General features: G+C 34.0%; 2 protein-coding genes across 2 annotated transcripts; one reads left to right on the forward strand and one right to left on the reverse strand.

The window, feature by feature from the left end:
- Positions 1-781: 781 nt before the first annotated feature.
- On the reverse strand, positions 782-3,723 carry LOC148618782 (uncharacterized). Its single transcript, XM_088577988.1, has 2 exons — positions 3,340-3,723; positions 782-1,434 (listed from the first exon to the last, which is right to left on the reverse strand). Exons 1-2 carry the CDS (start codon positions 3,644-3,646, stop codon positions 1,418-1,420), a joined length of 324 nt encoding a protein of 107 aa, XP_088434114.1. The 5' UTR covers positions 3,647-3,723; the 3' UTR covers positions 782-1,417.
- A 1,449-nt stretch (positions 3,724-5,172) lies between these two features.
- On the forward strand, positions 5,173-10,961 carry LOC148618783 (uncharacterized). The gene is made up of 7 exons (XM_088577989.1): positions 5,173-5,303; positions 7,821-7,893; positions 8,265-8,399; positions 8,641-8,790; positions 9,792-9,938; positions 10,315-10,464; positions 10,668-10,961. Exons 1-7 carry the CDS (start codon positions 5,289-5,291, stop codon positions 10,739-10,741), a joined length of 744 nt encoding a protein of 247 aa, XP_088434115.1. The 5' UTR covers positions 5,173-5,288; the 3' UTR covers positions 10,742-10,961.
- Positions 10,962-23,577: the final 12,616 nt, after the last annotated feature.

The following is a 23,577-nucleotide window of genomic DNA, read 5'->3' on the forward strand; positions in this document are numbered from 1 at the left end:
TGCCGGAACAATACGTTGTGACGTACTTTAGATGATTCAATTCTTGTACGATGTCTGTTTCCAGACTTCGCAGCTCACATCACCTATCAACACAACGGTCATACTGAAGTTTGTATTTGCGTCAAACGTTGATATGATAGCAACAATAAAAGTTTGGATGTAAATGAGGGAAGTTTCAACAGATTAAAAGCTTTTACAATTTCAATTGTTCATCTATGGTCGACGAAAATGGGACAAAAATAAAATAAAGATACTTTTTTCTTGCAATAACATAATTGTTGGGTACATAGTACAGATGATAGTTTTAGCAGAGGCACTGCATCTAAACAAAATAACGAAGCAAAGCACTTATTTTAATTTATATATTTTACAGCATGGTGAAAAAACATGTAGTTCGACCGAAAATGTATTAAGATACAAAAGATTAATGAAAAATTGACATGTGTAGGGTTTGCTTCACAGAAAGATTTATTAAACAGTGATGGTCATGCTAGGACGTCTTAAGTCAATATTCCGTACTTAAAATATAATTAAAAGAAAATTGTAGCACAAAGAAAGAAATGCATATTTACGCAAAATTATCATTGATTTGCTGAAATTCGTTAAAACAAAATTAAGAAAAATAATCGTTTTCATATAGTAACCATAACTTTTGTCAATTACAGGGAAAGTACCTGGAGAAAACTGCGCCAGTACACATCACTGTGTGATAAATGGTCTCTGTCAAAGTACTAACTCTAGTTGTACATGCATGTGTAACACGGGTTATATAATGGAACCATTTATTAATGTTACAGCTTGTTCAAGTAAGTATACCATATCAAACATAATTATATCAAAGTTTTCAACAAGAGAAAGTCAAGATACAAGCATTCTTGTTCAACAAAAGATAGATATTTTATTACACTTTTATTATACCCGTTGTAAAAAAGATCAATTCGTCTGTAAAAATCAAAGAAAGAACGAAAGTAGTTAGAATATCGACAAAAAAATACCGAAGCGTCCATAGTATGTCAAAATCTCAAAACATGACCTGAACGTTAAACACAGATAACAAAGACGATCTCCATACACAAAGCAGTGAACAAAATATAATAGATACACATAACAACTGATAATAAAGAAAACAAGTCGCCATACAAAACAAAACTAAACCACTGTCAATATGAACTCCCACAATAAACGAGGTACATCAGGTGCTCCGGTAGGATAAGCATCAGGTGCTCTGGTAGGGTAAGCATCAGGTGCTCCGCTAGGGTAAGCATCAGGTGCTCTGGTAGAGTAAGCAGATGCTCCGGTAGGGTAAGCATCAGGTGCTCTGGTAGGGTAAGCATGTCCGCCAGCGGCAACCGCCGTATTAAAAGTGAGTATAATCCTGTAATAATCTAGCAATAGTAATGCAGCTCCTGGTCACGACTCAAAATGGGGTCCGGTCTAAAACAAATCAAAATAACATTTATTTGGAGAAGGCCCTTCACAATGAGGGCTTCTCAGAGCAACTCTCTTCTCTATGATTCTCAATTATATCTATGAAATTTTATGGTAGATCAAGGTAATTATAGATAAACAGAAATATCCCAAATGTAAGATTATTGTAATACCTTCCTGAACATATTATGTATATTCACGTACATGTATAGCAGTAGGTGGCTCACGTACATGTATAGCAGTAGATGGCTCACGTACATGTATAGCAGTAGGTGACTCCTCCAAATAGTCCATTGAATCAAATAGAGGGTTGTCAATAACAGTTAAATGCCACTCTTAAAAGCTTCTCTTTTTTGTGAGACATTCATCTTTTTTTTTCTTGTTTATTTTATTTAGATTTGTATTTTATTTTCTACTCCCTTTTCAGGAGACATATGATCTGGTACTGGAACGCTCATATTAGACTGTAGTACAGCACAGGGATGGATAGCTTTCCTTTGTTCAACAAGTTACAATTGTTATAAGACTTCTGGACTTGCTGGACAGTAAAACTTTGCATGTTACCTAATGTTTAATATATGTTTTTTTTTTAATAGATAAACATAACAAAGCATGAAATAGTTAATGCGGACATCTTACATACTCGTGGATGAATTTAATGAACGGACATACGTACATGTATTTCCTTCAATATGTTACCAGAAATTATTATCTTCCTTTTCTGAGAATGTTTATCAAATATTTAATTCGAATTTTCGTTTACAAAAGTCACATAGCGTATGCTAAAATTTTATATGTTGATATTTTGAAGAAAATTTTAAGGTCGTATTTTTTATATTTACCTACGGTGTAATCGAGGAATGCCAACATTTCGAAAATACATATCCAAGGAATGTCATCAGACAAAATACAATAATTTATTGAATGTGCACCACGTGATTGATATGATTTCTAAATAAACCGAAAAATATAAGTCATTTTTGATAATGATAATTTCCTTGATTACAGTTGAATTTAATTGATTTAAAATATTTTATTGTATAATCCAACATCATTATAATAAATGTACTGCATGCAGTTTTTGTTTTTTTGTTTTTTTGTTTTTTTGTTATTTTAAATAAATAAATATATACATGTAAATAACTGCTTTAGTGCCCAAGAATACAGGAAGCAATATTTTTAAGGATTTCATTTTACTCGAAAGGTTAACCTATTATGGATGTATCTATATCTGATTATTCGTGCTTAAATATCAGCCTTATTATTTGGTAATGATACTTCATTAGGTATTCCCGCGTTCAATGAAACTTTTATTGTGTTTTCTGTACTTTATTTTCTTTTATTTTCTTTGTTTTGTTTGTTAATATTGTTAATGTGACATTGTCAATATATACAAGTCACGTTTACTGTACGTGTACTGTTACAACTTCGTTTGCAAATAGGTTTGGCTTTTTACGATTTATTTTGAGAAGCACATTATGCTGTCAATACACTGTCAGACACATGTACATGTATCTAAAATCAACACACATTATACACATATGTTAAGTATGATAATGCTCCTGCGCTAGTTCATATATTGTTCAATGAAATCAATCTCATAAACGGGCGCCATCGTACAAAATGACATTCAGAAAAGTACATGAATATATTGCTTCTATTTAAACTTAATAAGTATATAAACTTATAACTATAAGTAGTCATGAATGTATCATTAGAAATGTTCTTGTAATATTGGGTAAAGATTTGATACCAAGACACCAGATTGCTTCTAGGTAATGTAGGTCTTCTGAATAAAGGGTAATCCATATAATCTAGCTATATAAGTACTCAAACTCAATTAAGTATTACACAGCATTCTAGAAAACTTTACACTCATTCTCACTACCTCATTTCCACCTGGTCCATTACCTCGTAATTTAATGTAATTACTTCTAGCAGGCTTCCCTCTATAAATACTTTTGACACTCTTAACGACGATTTCCTCTAAATGTCCAAGGTCTTCGAGCTCCTTCAGGATCCATAGTCTTCTATTGTCCGCAGACACATAGTCTCCGTTAATAAGTGCTACTTCAATCCTCGGTAGATCATTATGCTGCATCTTGCCATTCAAAATGTCATCGAGCACTTCTCCTATCAGGAGGCCATTTTTGAATTTGTTTGATATTGTGTTCTGTGAGTACAATATTTCCGAAGGTCTCAAAGTAAGTAACCCCATCTCCAACAATTGTGTTTATAGTAGCTTTCATTTAGTTAACGTGAAAGTCGGTTTGTATTGTGAATAAATTAATACTTTGATGTGCAGTATTTAAATACTACAAGAGATAAGGCGGATTGTTCTGGCAAAGAAAATTACCAATGGGTATTTCTAGTTCTAAAATTAGATAGATAAAATGTTTATACTAACAATAGATATCGTGTACATGTATAACATTGGATCTTACCAGGTGGAAGTCGATTTTTGAAAAATTACATTGAAATGAAACTAGAACAGACGAAACGAAAATAGTAGTATGCGTTCATGCGTTTTTTATAAAATAAATTCTTATTACGATAGCTCACACAATTTAACGAGGATGTCGCTTGTGTGCCGAACAAATGATTTTGTTTATTTACTGTTGCAACTATGATGATTATGTCCGTTATATATATGGTACATTTATATAAATACATTGTCATGTAACTTTGTAATTAGAAATCATCTATTATTTTATCGGTGATTCAAAACGTTTTGTGAAACAAGTAATAATGACAATATTTTCTATTATCATATGAAATTGGTAAAATGAGATATAACCACTGAAATGGACTTACCGTTTCAGGGTCAGATAACTATTAAAAACTTCATTTTGTTTCTATAACATTCTAATGAATCCAGTGATGCACAGACTTCGAGATGAATTCCTTGAGCTAGATCAGTGGGTTTATATGCATTTAAGATTTTTTTTTTTAATTTTGCATTTTTTTTTATTTTTTATTTTTTATTTTTTTTTTTTTTTTTTGGATAAAAGAAACATACACTTAATGTTCTCTGTGTGTTTTGCTTTCCCTCTCAATATGAATTCAAAAGATGAAGAAAAGACGTGAAAACGTCTAGATTTGCATACTTTGGACATGGCCTATTTTTCCTTGGATTCTAAACATTAGTATATAGGGCCAAAAGCTTATTCATATAACCAAGATTTTAATTGGGGTCTGTAGAAATAAATCCTTAGTGTTCCTAAAAATGCAAATTTGAGAAGTCGATATTTTTTCTCTAAATTGGACACCGCCAACCATTACAACCATTACGGCGTAAGATATTTCGCTTTCTGTGAATACAGAAGAACGCATTTCCTGAAAGTATACTTGGTGGTTGACCAACTAATTGATCTTAAATTATGACTTCACAATGCTATTTTAGTTTATGACGTCATTACTTACGATCAACTTTACACTTACGACTTTTTGTGAAACTGACACCTGACCCGCGCGGGGTGCCGAGGGGAGGGGGAGGGCCAGGAGAACTTTATGTATCAGTTTTTACCTATCTGTTCTGATGCAATATTCACAATTTGTTCGTTTTCGGGACGAAAGTGTAAACTACCTATTCACGAAATAGGGAAAAATAGCCGAAATGAATTTATAAATGCATTTATTTATTATATAATTTATATTATCAAGAATTTTTTTTAAAAAATGACCTATTCTATAGCGGTACGTCTGTATGATATATGAAGGGCCCCAGACAGGACCCTTTGTGGCCTAGATGACCTGAGCACTGAAAAAAGAGTTATTTCCCTTAGTTTGACGTAAACTTCTGCCTGCGTTCTGATCAGCGTGGTTGAGGGAGCTTCCAGGACAAGAGAATCGTGAGGAATATGTCTTTCATAGATGTATGTTCTACTAGTATGCTAAATACTGGGAACGATTTTTAGCTTTACGTTTCCCACTCAGTTAAATTGTCTGTATATATATGTTCTTACAATATTTCCAATTAAATTATACTCGGCGTCACATAAATAACATACTGTTAAAATTTGAATAAAAATATTTTCTGCGGCTTTATTGACACCTACCGTCGTTTAAATTGTCTTAAATGACTTGCTCATTCGTTTAGCCAAACTGTCTTAACACTTCTTTAAACAATAATGACTATTGACAAATTAAACTAACCAAATAACATTAATATGAAATTTAGAAGTGAAAGTACACTGTTTACACATCTCTGTAGTTCAACCACGGGGACAAAGAATTTAGCCAAACTCTGTTGAATTAGTTTATTCTACGGCATACATGTACATGTGGCTTATAAAAAAGTCAAAGATTTAGGATTATTACATAACGGAACATTATTCTATCTTGGACTGTTCAGGAGTTAGGGCGAACACTGTGCTAGTAGGTTGACAAGACAACAAAACTTGGTGATTTTTTTATGTTTTCACTCAACGCACGAAATTGTTGCTCTGTTACAAATACTACAGGAAATATTAGTTTCACAACTGTCCGTAATTTTATTTTGGCTACGATCGTGATTCCATTCCCATCCACATGTTGGAATCGTTAACCCCGGGGACACCGAACAAAAACTAAAAACAATCAATTCTTGAACTAAAGTTGAAGTGAAAATGAACGAGTTGCAGACATAAAAATGATTGATTGCACGGGTACAGTTATGTTACATGTCCACAACACGATATTAGTGTCACAGATTGATGCCTCCTGCAAAACCAATTTGTAGAAAACTTTACCAGGTCATAATTTATTCATTCATTTTCAAAAATGGCTGCAACAGTCATTTTTGGAATATTGCTATTTAAGTCTAAAGATAATGCTGATGCATTTTTATGCCCCCCCCACCACCACACACACAACTAAAAGTTGGAGCATACTCTTACCATCTGTTTCTCTGTCTCGCAAACTCAAACTCAAAAAGGCTTGCACAAATTAAATCGACACTTTGAGAAAGTGTATATATCTATCGTGGGAAGCCCGTTTTTATTATTTTTTTTTTTTTTGGGAAAAATCCAGTTTTACGTTTGTGAGTGGCTGAAATCTATTCATAGAAAAAGGCGGTGTTTTGCAATTCTGGTACAATAATTCAAAGCGCTTTGAATTCTTCATTTATGATGAAACTTTGGGAAAGTGTATACGTCGACTGTGGAAAGCTTCTATTTTTTTTTTAATCTTTATTTCCTCATTCCATGAGATATTACAATTATAACAGTTGATATGTACATGTATAATACAATACAATACAAGTTAGTTAAGAAGTTGTATTAGGGAAAAGAAAAATATACATTTTTAATGTGCATGTGGGTAAACAAAAAGAAGGGGATTAATATGGACATCTGTGTACAAGGCCAAAAAAAACACTTTATTTTATGGCTATCGTAATTGATGACATATCATAAGTCGTGTAGTGGCATTCCTCCATATTCTACCACACATTTCACAACATGAATCTGACATACATGTAGTTTTATGAATTGCAAGTACATAGTAGTCTTCATTATCAACTAAGTCGTGTTCTGGTACACAGCCGAGTAGAATTTGGTAAAAGATTTCGTCGTCTTATTTTGGATAGTTCAAAATACAATTGCAATTCAAAGTTTTCAATAACTAAATCCCATAGTAGCTCTGTGAGAACAACGGCAACATACATGCACAAATATATCATCCAAAGGTTTATTGCAAAAATGGCAATAGTTTACTAGTTCATAACAAAAGGGGTATCACGAAATGGCACATAAACTAAAAAAACTCTTACATCAATTAAAATGAAATTTTGAGAAAGTGTACTTTATGTATAAAGTGGGAGGGGAGCCCCTTAATTCTTGCAGCAACTTTTGTGATACGTCAGAATTGTTCGCGATTGTGTTTGATCCAAGTTAGCAACGACCATGGTGAAACCAATCCTATATTTTAGGTATAAAACCTTTTAAAAATATTTTCATCCGTATATGTTATTCATGCACAACCAATCCTATCTTTTTATGTATTAACCTTCTAAAAATGTTCTTAATGCGCATGCATATTTTTGTGGATGTGCGGGGGCATCATATTTGTCTTCCAGGTACAAAGATGTTCCTAGGGAAGCCCTATTTTTTAGTGTATTGGCTAAACAGTTGTCTCCATGTGGAGGCATCAATTTGTCTATTTTTATTTGTTGTTGTTGTAAATTTGACGTTTATACCTTTATACCTAGCAGGATTCCAAGCTCGCCACCAAAACAGCATATAATTTACTCGTCCACAAATTTCACGATCGTCTTATATATACATAGAAGCCTGTTTTGTCTATCTTAATTTAGCCATATAGCGTAGAAGCAAGGAGGCAGCACTGGTCAGTAGTTTATAAAAAAAGCTTCATACGACATTTGAAGCATTGGGAATTATTTTTATTGATTTCAGGTTTATACGAACAGAGGAGTAGTAGTGGTAGTTATTTTCGTTTTCCTGATATGTCAGATGAGTACTGTACAAGGTAAGTAAGGTTGATATAACTGCAATGACATGAGATGTGAAAAAATAAACCGACAGCTTCACATTTGACATTCACCATTGGAATTGATTGAAAAGGTTATGATTATATTGACTTCTATTTTTAAAGTTCATTTTGATGTGAAATGGCAGCTTACAAACTGTTGTATTCAATGCCAGTATTTAAACAGCAGAAATTCATTAAAAATCAGTTACAACTGTACTGACATACATTTTATTTCAGTTCATTGCATAGGAAAAAAAACGGATGAATACAATTTATGTTGCAAGACACTAAACAATGACACCAAATCCAATACAACCAGACTTACTTTCAAGTTACCCATGATTATTCTAGATAAATCTTTTTGTTAGGAGCTGCCTTCAATGAATCGTGTACGGTGAGCTCGAACTGTACAGAGGCTAACACGCACTGTGATGTTGGGAGTACTGATGCATGTGTTTGTGATGGCTCTTATTTTAGAAATTCCAACGATGCATGTACAGCTCGTAAGTCTATATCTGAAAAACTTAAGTTAAGAGAAATGAACACTTCTGAGAAACTTTTTTTATGAAGAATCAAGGTTTGAATATAAGGAGTTACCTGAATATGTATTTTTTTGTTTGTTTTTGTTTTTGTTTTCTTTTTATAATGGTGTGTCTCTGAGTTTCCTGTGTTACAGCGCCTTATCTTCTATAGTATGTACTTTTGAGCAGTAAGTTTTTTTCAGGTTTATTTTCACTTTTACAGAAATTGCTTTAAACACTGCATGCGACAATGCAGAAACCAGTTCTGACCAATGTGCTGGAACCAACACTGCCTGTCAAGACGATAGTGCCAATGGACACAAGTGTCTCTGTACAACCAACTATTATGCAAGTGGAAACACCTGTACAGCGAGTATGTGGATTGTCTAAAAATGAAGACAATCACTTAATCATTACCTATTCAGTTTTTATTTCAAAATTTTTACTGTTTTATTTGTAGTACCAATAGTTACTAGGTGAACTAAAATTCTTCTTCATCCGATCTCTTAAATCATTTAAACCAACCTCCGGTTTTCTGTTTTCTTATACAATTGTAATTCAGATATTGCCCTTGTAGGGTCCAATTCGTTGATAATTCGATTAATTTACTCTACACACTCTACACATGTAAGGGCATTATTTCACTTCAAAGACACGGCTTTATTTTATTATTACACACATAAATAGATTTCCGTTTCAGCATTCTTTATAGTAGCAACCTCTGAATCGAAATATCGATTCTGCTGTTATTTCCATAAGACTATTTTCAGGTCTTCGTGACATTAATCACTTAAAATCATTCCAAAGATTGATTGATTGATTGTTGGGGTTTAACGCCCGAGCAGCAATATTTCAACTATAATCAGGCGATGAACATGAAATGGATGATATAATGAACATGAAATGATGATAACAAAATCATACCAAATATTAACACAGGTTACAAAAAACCATGAATAAGGGAAGAGATAGATATCTAATGCAATACCAGGTCCTTATTTCATTACAATAAAAATCGCATTATATTTTTTGTTCAAATCGTCTCTCTGGCCTCAACTCAAACATCAACCATTCAGATTGCTTGAAATTGAAAACTCGAAGAAAATTTCTCCGACTGTTTTTTTTTCTTTTGGCAATTTCTATGAAACCGGACTTTTTTTGCAATTTCTATGAAACAGGATTTTTTGCGGTTTTGAGTATTGCCGGATATCGTTCATTAAGGTAGGCTTTTGAAACAAAGTGCAATATTGAACAATGAAAATACCTATATAAACAGTGGCACTGAAGTAAATACAAACTGATATTTTATTAGCTTTAACAATAAAATCTTACATAATTTTACAGAATATGACAATTAAAACGTACTCATTGTAGAAATTGCCTTGGACTCTACTTGTGTGAATGGAGGACCACAAGATCAGTGTGCAGCTGCAAATAGTGTCTGTAGTGACGAAGGAGCTGGAGGTCATAAATGTTCATGTCAAACGGATTTTTTTGCAAATAGCAATGCTTGTTCAGCACGTACGTTTGTCTACTTAACAAAATAATGTTCATAGTCTGAAAACCAGGCCAATTTTGTACCAGAAAATATAAGACTTAAAAACAATGTAATCCTGGAATTAAATTATTGTAATATATGTAAATCATAGACTTCTGGATACTAAAAATGGTATCCGATGCAGTTTATGAGTATTAAGCTTTGATGAAAACTTTTTATAAAACTAGTGCAAAGATGCCTTGATCTGCCAATGTATGAATTCAAACATATGTAACTTAAAGTCCTACCATTATAAAAAAAAAGTAACAGGACTACTGCTTTCATACAATATACTTGTACCTTTCACATGCAGGAGAGAATATAGGCTGTGTATTGAACTTCCTTTGTTTTTTTCTGTAGGAGTAGTGCTAGATGGTACGTGTGACAACAGCATTACCTCAGCCGATCAATGTTCAGTTGCTAACTCTGCATGTTCAAGTGATGGAACGGGTGCACACAAATGTTTATGTTCCACAAATTATGAAGCGGCGGGAGGTGAATGTGTCCCACGTAAGTATATCGTTTCAATTTGGATTTTTTCACGAACTACAAAATATACCAACAAGAAATCGCTTTGTAATATCTACTGTTAGTCTTAATTACTTTCATTTCTTTAGGAAAGGCTCCTTTCAACCCACTTGGACAAACTATATTGTAATACACTATAAGAAACAGAAAACTTGGTAAAATGCCATTGTTGTTTTTTTTTTCAGAATCAGAAGCTGGAAGACCAAAGATTGGCGCGTCTATAATTTTCTTAGGAATGCTCACAAAGCTTATTCTTTGAATGTCTCTAAACTGACATTAGCATGTTTGTGAACTTATTACACGAATATTCTCTTATAGCATTTCTATGTATGAAACTGAATATAATTTGAAAAAAAAATGAATAGCCAATGGCGTGTCTCCGTCTACAGGTGTCAGACAAATTGGTTTTACTGCAGCTTGTACCTACATGTGTCCACGTATTTATCCATTTTGAAATAAATCTGATACCCATGACTTCAGCTGGACAAGTTCTTTGCTGCCTAAAACTGCTTCATGATTTAGTACCTACTTCTCTGCTGGTTTATTAGCAAGGATGTGAACATTTTCACAAGACAGTAACACTTGTCTATTTATTTACCAATCTATTTTGGTAGTAAGTGTTAGGAAAAGTGCAAAGATTTTTGTCCGACTACCGACACGTATCCACTGCCACGTTCAAACTGAATTTGAGTCTCAGTGTATACTTTAGCTGAGTAAGGTAGATGTATTTGTTGCCATTGAAAATATGGAATGTTAAGCATGATACACGACAAGATATTCATCTACAAATACAATAAACTCATAAACGGAGAATGCACATTCAATGAGCTAATGCTTAATTTACCAAGGGGTTCAGACAAAGCAGATTAGATTCCTAATGTTTACTTAAATGAATGAGCAAATCAGACTCAATAAAAATACGTTTGTTAGCACGAATTAGGTGCAGTGATAGGATAAATGTCCTGTGCTTTATATTAGAAACCCCTGACCAGGTGTCCATGTTACGTGTTAAACAGAGTGGGGAACAATGGTGAATAGATTTATTAATGCTTAACACAGAGGACACAGTTTATCAATCGGTCAGTTCATAAACAAATGAGTTCCCCCGGATGACTATAATTTCGAAGTAACCTGACTATGCTCCAAAACATAGATGTAAGAAGACTAGAATGATACAAATAAACACATAATTATGTCTGATCAATCGTTTTTATGCAGTATACATCAATAATACTTATAAAGTCCACAAATCTCTAACATTTTACCAAGAATCAAACACCATTCATGGTCATTTTTTTTAAACAGAATGATAAGACAAAATTGTACGTTGAACTCGCCATATGTACATGAATACGTACTGCTATATTGATAAAAAAAATCCACTCAACCTAAGCTTCTGATCATAACTGAGCATTAGTTACACTGCAAATAGTCACAACGAAAAATATGTTCGGGAATATCGGTGTAGCATACTTTTGCCGTAACAGAAACGCCTACTTTACAGATTATCCTAAGTGATTCAAAGTCTATTAAAAAGGCAAAAATCCTTTCCATACCTTTCTGGTACTAACGCGACGAGAACAATGCAGCTTCCTTGCCTGATACTTATACCGCGATCACAAAATATCATTCAGGGAAAAATGTGCAAAGAAGATAAAAGTTTCCTTTTGCTACATTGTTTTATTATTATATATCCGTGAAATAGGTCACAGACACAGTCTACCAATATCTCCACACATTCGCCATAGTTCGTTACCTCCAGTGACACCTCCACGGATTCTAACACATTTAGTTCTAGCGCTTTTCATTTTCCAAATTATCTTTACTTTCTGTACAACAATTTCATTCAAGCGTCCATAATATTCGAGCTCTTTCAAGACCCAAAGTCTTCTGTTGTCTACAGACACATAACAGCCGTCGTTTATCACAACTTGTATCGTCGGTAGAACTCTCGTCTAAAATGTCGTCGAGAATTTCCCCGATCAAGCGTCCATCTTTGAATTTGTTTAACACTGAGTCTTTTGAGTAATATATTTCTGAGGGCCTCACTGTACATAACGTACGTGTACTCCATTTTAGATTGCTTTAAGAAACGAATCTTATTTTTCAACTAGTATGTCAATTGTTTGTTAAACAATTGAAAGGTCTTTCCCTTGAAAACTTTCTCTTATGTAATATACACATTAAAACATCTACAACAGTTTGACTTTTTGCACTTGGTGACCTTGTCAAATGCAATTGTCGATGTTCCCATTATGCCTTTTGTAATGTCAACTCGATGACCTTTCGTTAGATATACAACAACCCTACTTTCTGTGAACTTTAGAATTTTGCACTTATTAACACCAAGTGGGTTCTTTTTCTATATAAATAAATTGGAATTTGAGATGTACATATTATGACCTTTAATTTGACATGCAACAACCTAACTATCTAAACAACTTAAGTTTGCACTCATTGACCTCACCAAGTCACTTATTTCGAGACAAAACATCTATATTTGGGATGTAGGCTTTAAGACCTTTCATTTGATATGCAACAACCTTACCCTCTAAGAACTTTAAATTTTTGCACTCAATGACCCTACTTTTTGAACATGTATTACTTATCATGGTTGAAACTCTGATTTTTGAAATGTACTCATTTAAACCTTCAAAATGATTTATCACATGACCCCCTTCCACAAAGTTGAAAAAATGATGAAATATCAAATCTATAAATAGGTATTTATTATATATATCAAACCATTGGAAAATATGAATATTTTAAGTTGTAGTATCATTGGTTTTTTATATTGGTTCTTGGTATTTTATGAAACAGTTGTACTTGTGCACATCTTTCATTCTGTGGAATGACCATTTGTATGTCTGCTGTGGATTTTAAAATTTATACCCCCGCTCTCAAAACTTAAAATCTCAATAGATCCAAAAGTAGACAAGATATGTCAAATCTGAAAACTGTATGATAATTTGCAGAACATATACAACAAAATGACAAATAATTTGGGCAATTTTGGACCTCATTTTGAGCCCAATGATTATTAAAATATGATGCAATAACAAACTCCAGAACAGAAAGTCGTAGAGACAATGAAACTACCACAATACATCTTAGGATTATCTGACCTCAAAAAAACTTACAAGGTCAAGGTCATACGTTTATGTCAAGGTCACAAACCGGATTCTGCAAAACATTTAAATTGTCCTAACTTTTGGACAGACAGTTGTGAATTTTGTCTCAAAATGTAGGACTTATCGAGAGGGTCATTTCATATGCCGTAGGTATGCACTTATCACTTATCACTTATTGTTTTCTCAATATCAAGGCCTGTAGTTTGCAGTGAGAAGGGTTTCTAGCACTCTATGAACTTTGACCTTGGATGCAAATAAAAGGTCACATGGACCAAAGATCACTGATGAAGGTTCCATGTTTCTACAACTTCTGGTTCTCGAAATATAAATTTGAAAAACTTAAGTATTATATTTCAAGGGATATAACTCCTGTATGGTTTGATAATAAAGTACATGTTTATGTCTATTCATTATGTATTCCTCTTGTGTACATGAAACAGTTTTTAGATTGATTCTATCTATTATGGTTTTCAAGATATGAGGGATTGAAATAAATTGTTTTAAGGGGACATAACTCTTAAAGGTGATAATGAAATCCTTAGCAGGGTCATTTTCTAATAGAACATGATGACATCTACATGTTCACCAAATATGGTCATGATATCCTGAAAAATGAGTTCGGGGACCATGTTGAAAAAAAACGCCAATAAAAGGGAGATAACTTATACAATGGATAATTGAATTCTTCACATGGTCATCTGGTAAAAGTCCTTAATGAGCTCTATCGATGGTCCAAATTTGGTAATGATATCTTGAAAGATGAATAGAGGAGAGCATGTCAAAGAAAATTTTGCAAATAACGGAAGAATAAAAAAAACCATTTATTTAGAAAAAACAATAAGGTCTTTCCCTGGTAAGGAAATAGACAATTGGCTATCTCTACCGTAGCTTAAGTGTCTTTGTTTGGGAAAATTTCGTTTTTGGTACAACAGTGATATGTATTACACTGTGACAAACAATTGAAGAAAAGTCAATGACTTTTTTATTGGCAAAAATGGATGGGCTTGGACTATGACATTTGCCGAAAGTGAACAGATCTTAAACTTGAATTATAGGTCGTTTCATTTCTCAAAAATCGGATCAACATTATCAAAAGTAAAACTTATCATTATCATAGTGTTGTTATGAATTTTCCAAGAACAAATTAGGCAAAAATACATTAATGTGACAGAAATATGTATATAAAGACACAGCCACGAAGATGTAATGAAATTATTCTGTTTTGTTTTGTTTCGTTTTGTTTTTTTGTTTTTTTTTTTTTGTATTAAATTGTTGCGTGAAATTAAAAACCGTGTGTCTCAGAATGATACTATGTAAAAAAAAAAATAATACAATAGTCCTTGCTCTTCTTAATTCTAAAGTGAAACTAAAACTAAAACTAAGTATCCAAAAATAAACAGAGCTATAAATGTAAAGGTGGGTTTTGTGTACTAACATTAAAATTGATAAAACCCAATAAGGTAAATTCATAAATAGATAATCCTTATATGGAGATCTAAAAACAATGTGATTCTAATCAAACTATATGCATTTTACATGAGCACTAGCTAAGTATTGTTAAGTATTACTTTATATCACCAGTTGAAGCTCTTGTAGGTAGAACGGTACCATTTATTTCCCATAGGCGACAATAGCAAAACTTTTTAAAAAAATCACACCTTTAAAACAATGACGGGGCTATAAACTGACTTTTTTCCAGTAATATCTTAATTTCTCTAATTAAAATTGCGATCAAAGTCAGAGCAAAACCGTCTCGATTCTTTGGTATTTTAAGCAGATGATGTTTGGGGTCAAAGTTCCCCCTTTTTCTGCGTATGGCACATAAATTTTAAAAATTCATTATATTTATAAAAAATAGTTTTCAAAAAATATAATGCAATTTGTTAAAAGTATAATAATGTTACTCTCTATTTTAATTCATATTTCCTATATCTAGTTTCAAGGGCTGGTATGCTGTTGACTTCTAAAGATAAGATTGGTCTACATTAAATATTTTGTCGTGGTAAAATTTGCAAATAAATATGTTAGAACATCTGTGGTCTGTAATGGGATATTGTGTACTTTTGATTTGATTTAACTACCCGTGTACATTGTCTTTGGTTTTTCTGTTTATGATATTTTGTGTCTGAAAAGTAATGCTATGTGTTTATGTACTATGTTCCCTTATCTATTTGAACTGAAATTTGAATTTTTATTGTGAATCAGAAAGAGGGAGTCACATTTTTAGGAGTTCAAATAAAGAGAGGTTGAACATTTTTTTCCGTTTTCTGAAAGGGGCTCATTTCTTGGAGTAAAAAAAAAGACCGGTCCGTTTTTCATTTTCTTTATTTAACAAACATACTTTAGTAACAAATAAAAATGTATTCTCACTTGTTACATTTGCTATCATATTTTCCATTTCAATTTAAGAAATTAATACACCAATTTACAGAACAAACTGCACACAATAACACATTCTTGCAAAGCATTGTCCAATACGAACCGAGTAGTCCTTTAATGCGGTCAGATCGATTCGGTGTAGGGATGAGTGGTCCGCGGCATTATAAGTCCTGTATTTATAACTTTGTGTTGTTCATTTATAGACATTTTCAGTCACGAAATGTCTAATACTTTTTGTGAATGTTAATCTCTTACGTATTACATTTGACATTGTCAAAACATTTGTTTATATATTGTATATACATTGTTTCTTGGCAGAATATTTCAAAAGCAAAATCTGCTCATTTTTTCGCACATTCGCCCGTATTCGTTACCATCTGGGCCACCACCTCGAACTTTGACATGTTTATTTTTGACACATTTCCGTCCATCAATCCTCCGTACTATATTTACATTGATTTCAGTAACATGTCCATGTTCTTCGAGTTGTTTCAGAACCCATAGTCGTCTATTATCTGCGGACACAAGACCTCCGTCTGTTTTCATAACATTTATAGTCGGTAAAGAGTGATGTGATATCCTCCCGTCCAAAATGTCATCTAAAACTTCTCCTATCTGGTGGCCATTTCTGAATTTGTTTGATATTGAGGTTTGTGAATAATAAATATCGGAAGGGCTCACTGCAACATACATCTTCTGTATATGGTTGGTATATCCAAGTATTCATTTAGAGGTTAATAAGGATATGTATGTTATTGAATTTACGGAATATTTATATACAATTCTACAATAGAATGTTCTGGAACTGAGAATTTTCATGCACTTTAAGAAGACGTCCTTTAGAATTTTAAATAATGAAGTATAACCTAAACGATATAACATAGCATTCATTGGATAAAAACCATTATCTATCTAACTATGATTGTATTCTATTTTTACTTCTTTTGATTTTTTTAAAACTAACCAGCATAAGTAGAATGTGGAGTGATTATATATAAAATGAAAGTAAAAAACTTATATGAATTTAAAAAAAAAAGGTAGACCACCAGACATTCCAGGTTTAACGCCCATTTAAATGCTAGAAGTTATATGTTAGTTAAAGAATAATCAAGGGAACCAATATTCTAGCGGAAATCAAAAGAATACAACCCAGGGATTAAGTTTAAAACACTGTGGAATAAGACAAGAGATATACGGAAACCCAAAACTCTATTCTTTATAAGTTTATCACATATGGTATCTTTTGTAAATGAAGATCGTTACATAGGGGTTGTTTCTTGCAAGTATGAGAACATACATTATCGTCAACGAAACATTTGGTGGGCGTTTTTCCCAATATACCTGACCGAAGTCCAAGCGAGCAATTGTCATCACTTGGCGTCCAGAACCGTTAGGTTTAGACAGATTCTGATATCTATACTACTAATGGAAGAGACCGATTTATTTGAGCCGTAACTCCTCTGAAACCATACAAAGTCGAATATATTTGATATGAGGTATAAATGTAATGTTGTGTAATTCCTAAATTTGTCTTTGAAACAATCATTTTTCTACGGAAAACGCGAATTTTTGGGAAAATATTCCGATTCGGAGACCGTCATTGGTCCATGTGTTATAATACGTTTCCGCGCATGCTCAATTGACGTACTGTCCGGATCGTGTGTTCATGTGTTACACGAGTATTGTACTTTCATTATTTTGCTTAATTAAACAACATCCACCATTTTTTTAGGTGCAAAACTATCCAGACAAAGAAAGGCGCAGATCGTGTCGAAATAAACCTTCCCCCTTCTATGTGTAAACATCTGCGCCCGAAATCCGGACCCCTCCCTCTTTTTATGTGTAAACTGGCATGACTGGTAAACCCCCTACCTATTGTTTTGAGTAAAATATTTAATCTTGTAAAATTTAAGAATTTATTATGCACCTTTTAACTGGGTGGAGCAGAACTTAAAAGGGTGTTCAACCCAGCTCCCTTTCCCTCCCAACCACCCCACCAAAACAAGAAAGCGACTTGCTCATCATTCGCAAACAAACAGGAAATGATACACATTTAGAATGACTTAAAAATTTAGTACCAAGACTGAAAAGCTTATACTCTACAGGTAGTTGTCTTTCTTTTATTACACTGTATGATAAAAAGTCATGTTCGAGCAAAATACACAGTTCGGATAATGTGTGAATGAAGCCTAAACTTTTTATTATGCATAAAAAATCAGTTGAGTGTTCATCTGTTAGTCCGTTCGTCTCCGGGCGTTTTCCATTTGATAAACAAACCTTGGTACAGTTCTTAAGCACAAAAATACATGCTGTTCATTGAAACAATCCATGACTAAGGGGATAATAAATTCTGTTGATACCTTACTAGATGAGAAATTGGGTCAATCCGATGCGAACCAAGGAAAGCCTTCGTACAACAAGTATCTAGAAAACCTATCATGCAATCAGAGTAAAGAAAGTCAAATGGGACACAAGGTAATAGGAAACAGTCCACAAAATATAATGGTTCAAAACCTAGGTGGAATCACAGACGTACCAATGCAATGGCAAACAACCTTTGTTACTCATTTAACCAAGAGGGACACTACAGCAGAGACTGTCCAAATAAAACAAATAGCAACAATAGATCAGCAAAGACAGCTGATTCACAGAAAAGGGAAAATTTAAACTGTTAAAATCTGGGACTGAAGGTCAAGTGTCAGCCTTAGAGAAGAAAATAGATATTTTAAATTTGGAATCGTTTTTCAAGGAAAAAGAAATACAGACTGAAGATGAAATAAAAGAACAGAATATTGAATCAGAAAGTCCAAAAGTCGGCAATTATGATAGTGATACCAGTTTGGAAGAGAAACAAGAGGTTTTGTTCCAATCTGAGGAAGAATCTTTTATGAGGATTGACAACAAAGAAGAGAGGTCTAAGGACAGAGAGAGGAGTATTCTACGAAACCTAGGATCGAGGCTGAAGTTGAGGATAACTTAGAGGATATAATTACCTGCAAAGTTCAGATAGATCGGGTGTTGTCAGCTATTATGAAGGTACCTATATCAATCAATGGGAAATTGGCGAAAGCCGTTTTGGACACTGGTGCAGTAATAACCGTTTTGAAACGCCATTTGTATTTTTTTGTATTTCGGAATTCCAACGGAAAGTAGACCTAAGCTACGAAAGTTAGTAAAATTTTAGTAGTCGCCGAACGAGGGAAAAGAATGGAAATCCATGGTATTGCAACAATGAAAGTAAAACTTGAAAACAGAGAATTTGAATGGGACATGTATGTAGCACCCATAGGAGATACTGTTTTGCTGGACGGATATATTTATTGATGACCTTGACATCACCATTAACTCCAAGAAAAGAATTTTATTAGATAACCAGCGGATCAATTGAGAAGTCAAAAGGACAACCGATGAGAAAATAGCTAGAGTAATACTTCGAGATAGTACTACATTACCTCTGCATGCAGAAATTATATTATCAGCTAGAAGTAATAATGTTGAGATGATAGATACCAGATACTCCCTACTGCAACCTGTGGTTGAAGACGATAGAAAAGTACTTGTCGGAAAATCACTCGTAGATCCCTTTGGGAAAGCGATACTTGTTAGATTAGTAAATATGGAAGATCACCCAGTACAATTAAGAAAGAACTATCTAATTGGAGAACTTCATGCCGTTACTGCGTTACTGAAATTCAACAATTTGACGAAGAATGCATACCGACAGATACTTTCTCCAACACAATCAATGACGATGAAGAACACAATGCTCATGTTTGCAAAATACATAATCTTAAATGGGATAATACACAAGTAGTAGAAGGTGAAAGAAATAGCGAATATTCCTGACGTCTGGAGAAATATATCAGATACTGATGAACTAAATGTTACACAGAGGAAAGTGGCCGAAACTCCAATGTTACCAGATCACATCAAAGACTTGTTTGAAAGATCTTGTAAAAGCATCTCCAGCAAAGAAACAAAAGGCGAATTAGCAGAGATGTTACGACGTAACGACAAACCATTTGCATCATTAAAATCTGATGTCAGATCATGCTCTATATTTAAGCACCGAATAGAGACAGCAGGAGCAGCTCCAGTGCGCCACCTACTGAGGAAACCACCATTAGGATTTGAAGATGAGGAATTCAAGAAGTCAGCATGAGCATCACCGGTGGTATTAGTCCGAAAGAAAGAAAATTCTGTACGGTGGTGTGTTGATTAAAAAAAATTAAATGACGTCCTTATCAAAGATGTCTATCTCCTTCCGCGTACGTATAGACATGTGTCTGTATTGTCCTTCATCTGCCTCATTATATCATTTAGTTGTCTAGATATCCAGAGCGTATATTGGTAACTAGAACTTGAAAAGACTGACCAATCAAAGACTGCGTTAATTACAAAGTACGGTCTTTTCGAATATACAAATAAGCCATTCGGACCCTGTAATGCACCCAGCACTTTTCAGCGTTGAATGGCGTTTTTTCGAGCCTCCAGTGGCATACCCTTCTTATATATCTTGACGATATAATCGTTTGTAGTTCAGATATTGATCAACATTTGGATGAAGTTTTTTCAAGACTCATTCAAGCAGACCTGAAGCTGAAACCATCAAAATGCCTTCTTCTGAAGGAGGAAAATATTTAGGCCATGTTGTTGGAAAGAATAGAATGAAACCAAATACAAAAATTGTTGCCTATGTTGAAAATTGGAAGGTTCCATCTATTAAGAAGGAAGTTCGACAATATTTGGGCTAATGCAACTACAATTGCCAGAACATCAGTTCAGCAACATTGTATATCATTTAAATTGCCTGATGAAGAAAGATAACTCATTTAAATGGACTTCAACATGCAAAGAATCATTTGAGAAGTTGAAAGCAGCTCTTACATCAGCTTCCATACTAGCCGATCCACAGTCATAAAGCCGTCCTCTCACAACTTTAAGGAGAAAAGGAGACAGTTATAGTTTACGCCTCTTAAAAGCTTGATAAGATTAAAAATGATACAGTGTTACCAGGCGCGAACAATTAGCCGTTGTTACATACTTAAACCAATTCCGACATTACCTTTTTGGACGGAGATTCCTAATCAGAACAGATCATGGCTCGCTGCGATGGATGTTTTCGTTTAAGGATCCGCCAGGTCAGGTGACCTGATGGATTGGAAGCCTTAGCCAATATGACTTTGAGATCCAACATCGAGCAGTTAACATTCCAATGCTGATCCACTTAGCAAGCATCAGTCAGAATGCAAGTTAAATAATCAATGCAGAGATTGTATAGAATGTCTAATAATTGGTCGGAATTCAGAAACAAAATCGACAATGTAAAGAGCATTACTAACACATTCATTATCAGAAACATCAAAGATACGGATAGCTGTCCTGGATCAAGATGGTTATCAAAGAGTAATCAAGGGAACCAAGGTTATAGCGGTAATCAAATGAATGTAATGCAGGGACAAAGACCAGACATGGAAAACAGACATACACAACAAAGAACATAAAGTAACTAAAATCATACATACAAAGTAACAAAAGCAAATGAGCAACTCGGACTCCACTAAAAACTGGGAGCATGGACCAGGTGCACCGGTAGGGTAAGCATCTTCTGCTTTTCTAGAAACACCCGCCGAGTTGTACCACTAAAATATACCACTAAAGAGGAATGTACTTTCCAGAAAGAAGATCCAGACTATAAAATCCTTAATGAATGGATGGACTTAGGTCGAGTACCTACAAGAGATGAAAGCGTAAGTTTTAGTACAGCAGTTAGATTTTACTGGTTGAACTGGGCTAACGTAGAAAAAACTGATGGCGTACTTTTTCAAAGAAGGTGGGAAGTTGATACCGAACATGACTATTATCAATTATTTATGCCAACCATTTTGAAATAAGAAGTACTCATTAATTACCATAATACACTATATTCGGGGTACTTCGATATCAAGAAGGCAGCTTTAAAGATGAATAGAACATTTCATTAGTATAAAATGACACATTTTTACAATTGATGTACGTTTTCACATCGAAAATTGTAATAAAATTAAACAAAACAATAAAGGCAAAGCCAAAATGCTGGATTATCGAGTAGGCTATCCACTGGATAGAATCGGGATTGACATTATTGGACCTTTACCACAGACTCAAAGGAAGCATCCGGCATAGATAGAATTGTTCTCTGTGATGAGCTTTTTCAACAATGAATGAATTAGAATTATTATTTACTATTGACCAAACTTTACGACAAACGTGATGACTTTTCATTCAGAATTGTCAACTTTCCTTTCATCTGTGGCAATATCCCTTCAGCACCTGCGTATGGAGTGTTCATATCACAACTCATACGTTATGCCAGAGCTTGCCGAAACTACGCAGACTTTTTGTATCGCGCTAGAACTCTAACAAATAGGCTTCTGGAACAGGGTTATGTTGCTACAAGATTGAAGTCATCACTACAGAAGTTTTATGGTCGTCATCATGAACTCGTGGATCGCTATGGTGTATCCATCAGCACCATGAAATCTGATTTATTCAACGGGTCATAGTTTTCCTTTCCTCGTTTGTCTACCCCGGACTTGACGTTTTATGAGCAACTCGGCGGGTGTTTCTAGAAAAGCAGAAGACGCTTACCCTACCGGTGCACTTGGTCCATGCTCCCAGTTTTTAGTGGAGTCCGAGTTGCTCATTTGCTTTTGTTACTTTGTATGTATGATTTTAGTTACTTTATGTTCTTTGTTGTGTATGTCTGTTTTCCATGTCTGGTCTTTGTCCCTGGATTACATTATCTAGTATCTTGTGTAATCTCGGTTGTATCTGGAGCTGGACGGTACAAATACAACACTATTTGTATGTTGTCTTTTCTCAGTATCAATAAGTCTATCCTCTAGTTTTGCCATTTCCTTTTTGAGTTTCTTATTGGCGTTCTCTGCAGTTTTTCGTCTTTTCTGTATGAAGTCACCAAAGCAAACACACTCGAAGTTATGCTTTTTCTCGAGCTCGTCAAGTTCTTTTTGGTGTTTCATCCTAATTTCCACAATTTCATTTTCCAGTTCCGCGAGTTTCTCCTCCTCAGGATCTTCTAAGATGTCGACCATCTCTTTGGATGTCTCAAAGGTATGGTCCTCGCTCACGATTATCCTTTTTGATATCTGTGTAGATGAGCCTGTATTTTCAGTAGTACAGATTGTCGTGCTTTTTATGCAAACATGCAAATATGTTGTAGTTGGCCGATATTTTTGTGTATACGATTCCACCTTCTAGACATCATAGCTTTGGCATTACAGGTTTGATAGTAGTAAGGTACTCGATCAATGGGTACGTGCTTCAAACTGAAATGGATTATTGAATTAGTCTTTATTCCTATGAACGGACATTTTGAATATTTGGACATCCCCGACATGCCGTAAAATATAAAAATGTGCATGTTTATAAAACTTTCAATTTGTTTAGAGCTTAAATTTTAGTTTGAGATTTTCTTTTTAAACCAGTGATATATATATATGTGTGTGTGTGTGTGTGTGTGCATAATCCTTGTATAATATGTAATATATATATTTTTCTGAAGATCCGCATTATTATTGTCTAA

This window comes from Perna viridis, chromosome 4, assembly GCF_037379345.1.
Source record: "Perna viridis isolate PV_CMFRI_1.1 ecotype Kerala chromosome 4, ASM3737934v1, whole genome shotgun sequence".
NCBI lineage: Eukaryota > Metazoa > Mollusca > Bivalvia > Mytilida > Mytilidae > Perna > Perna viridis.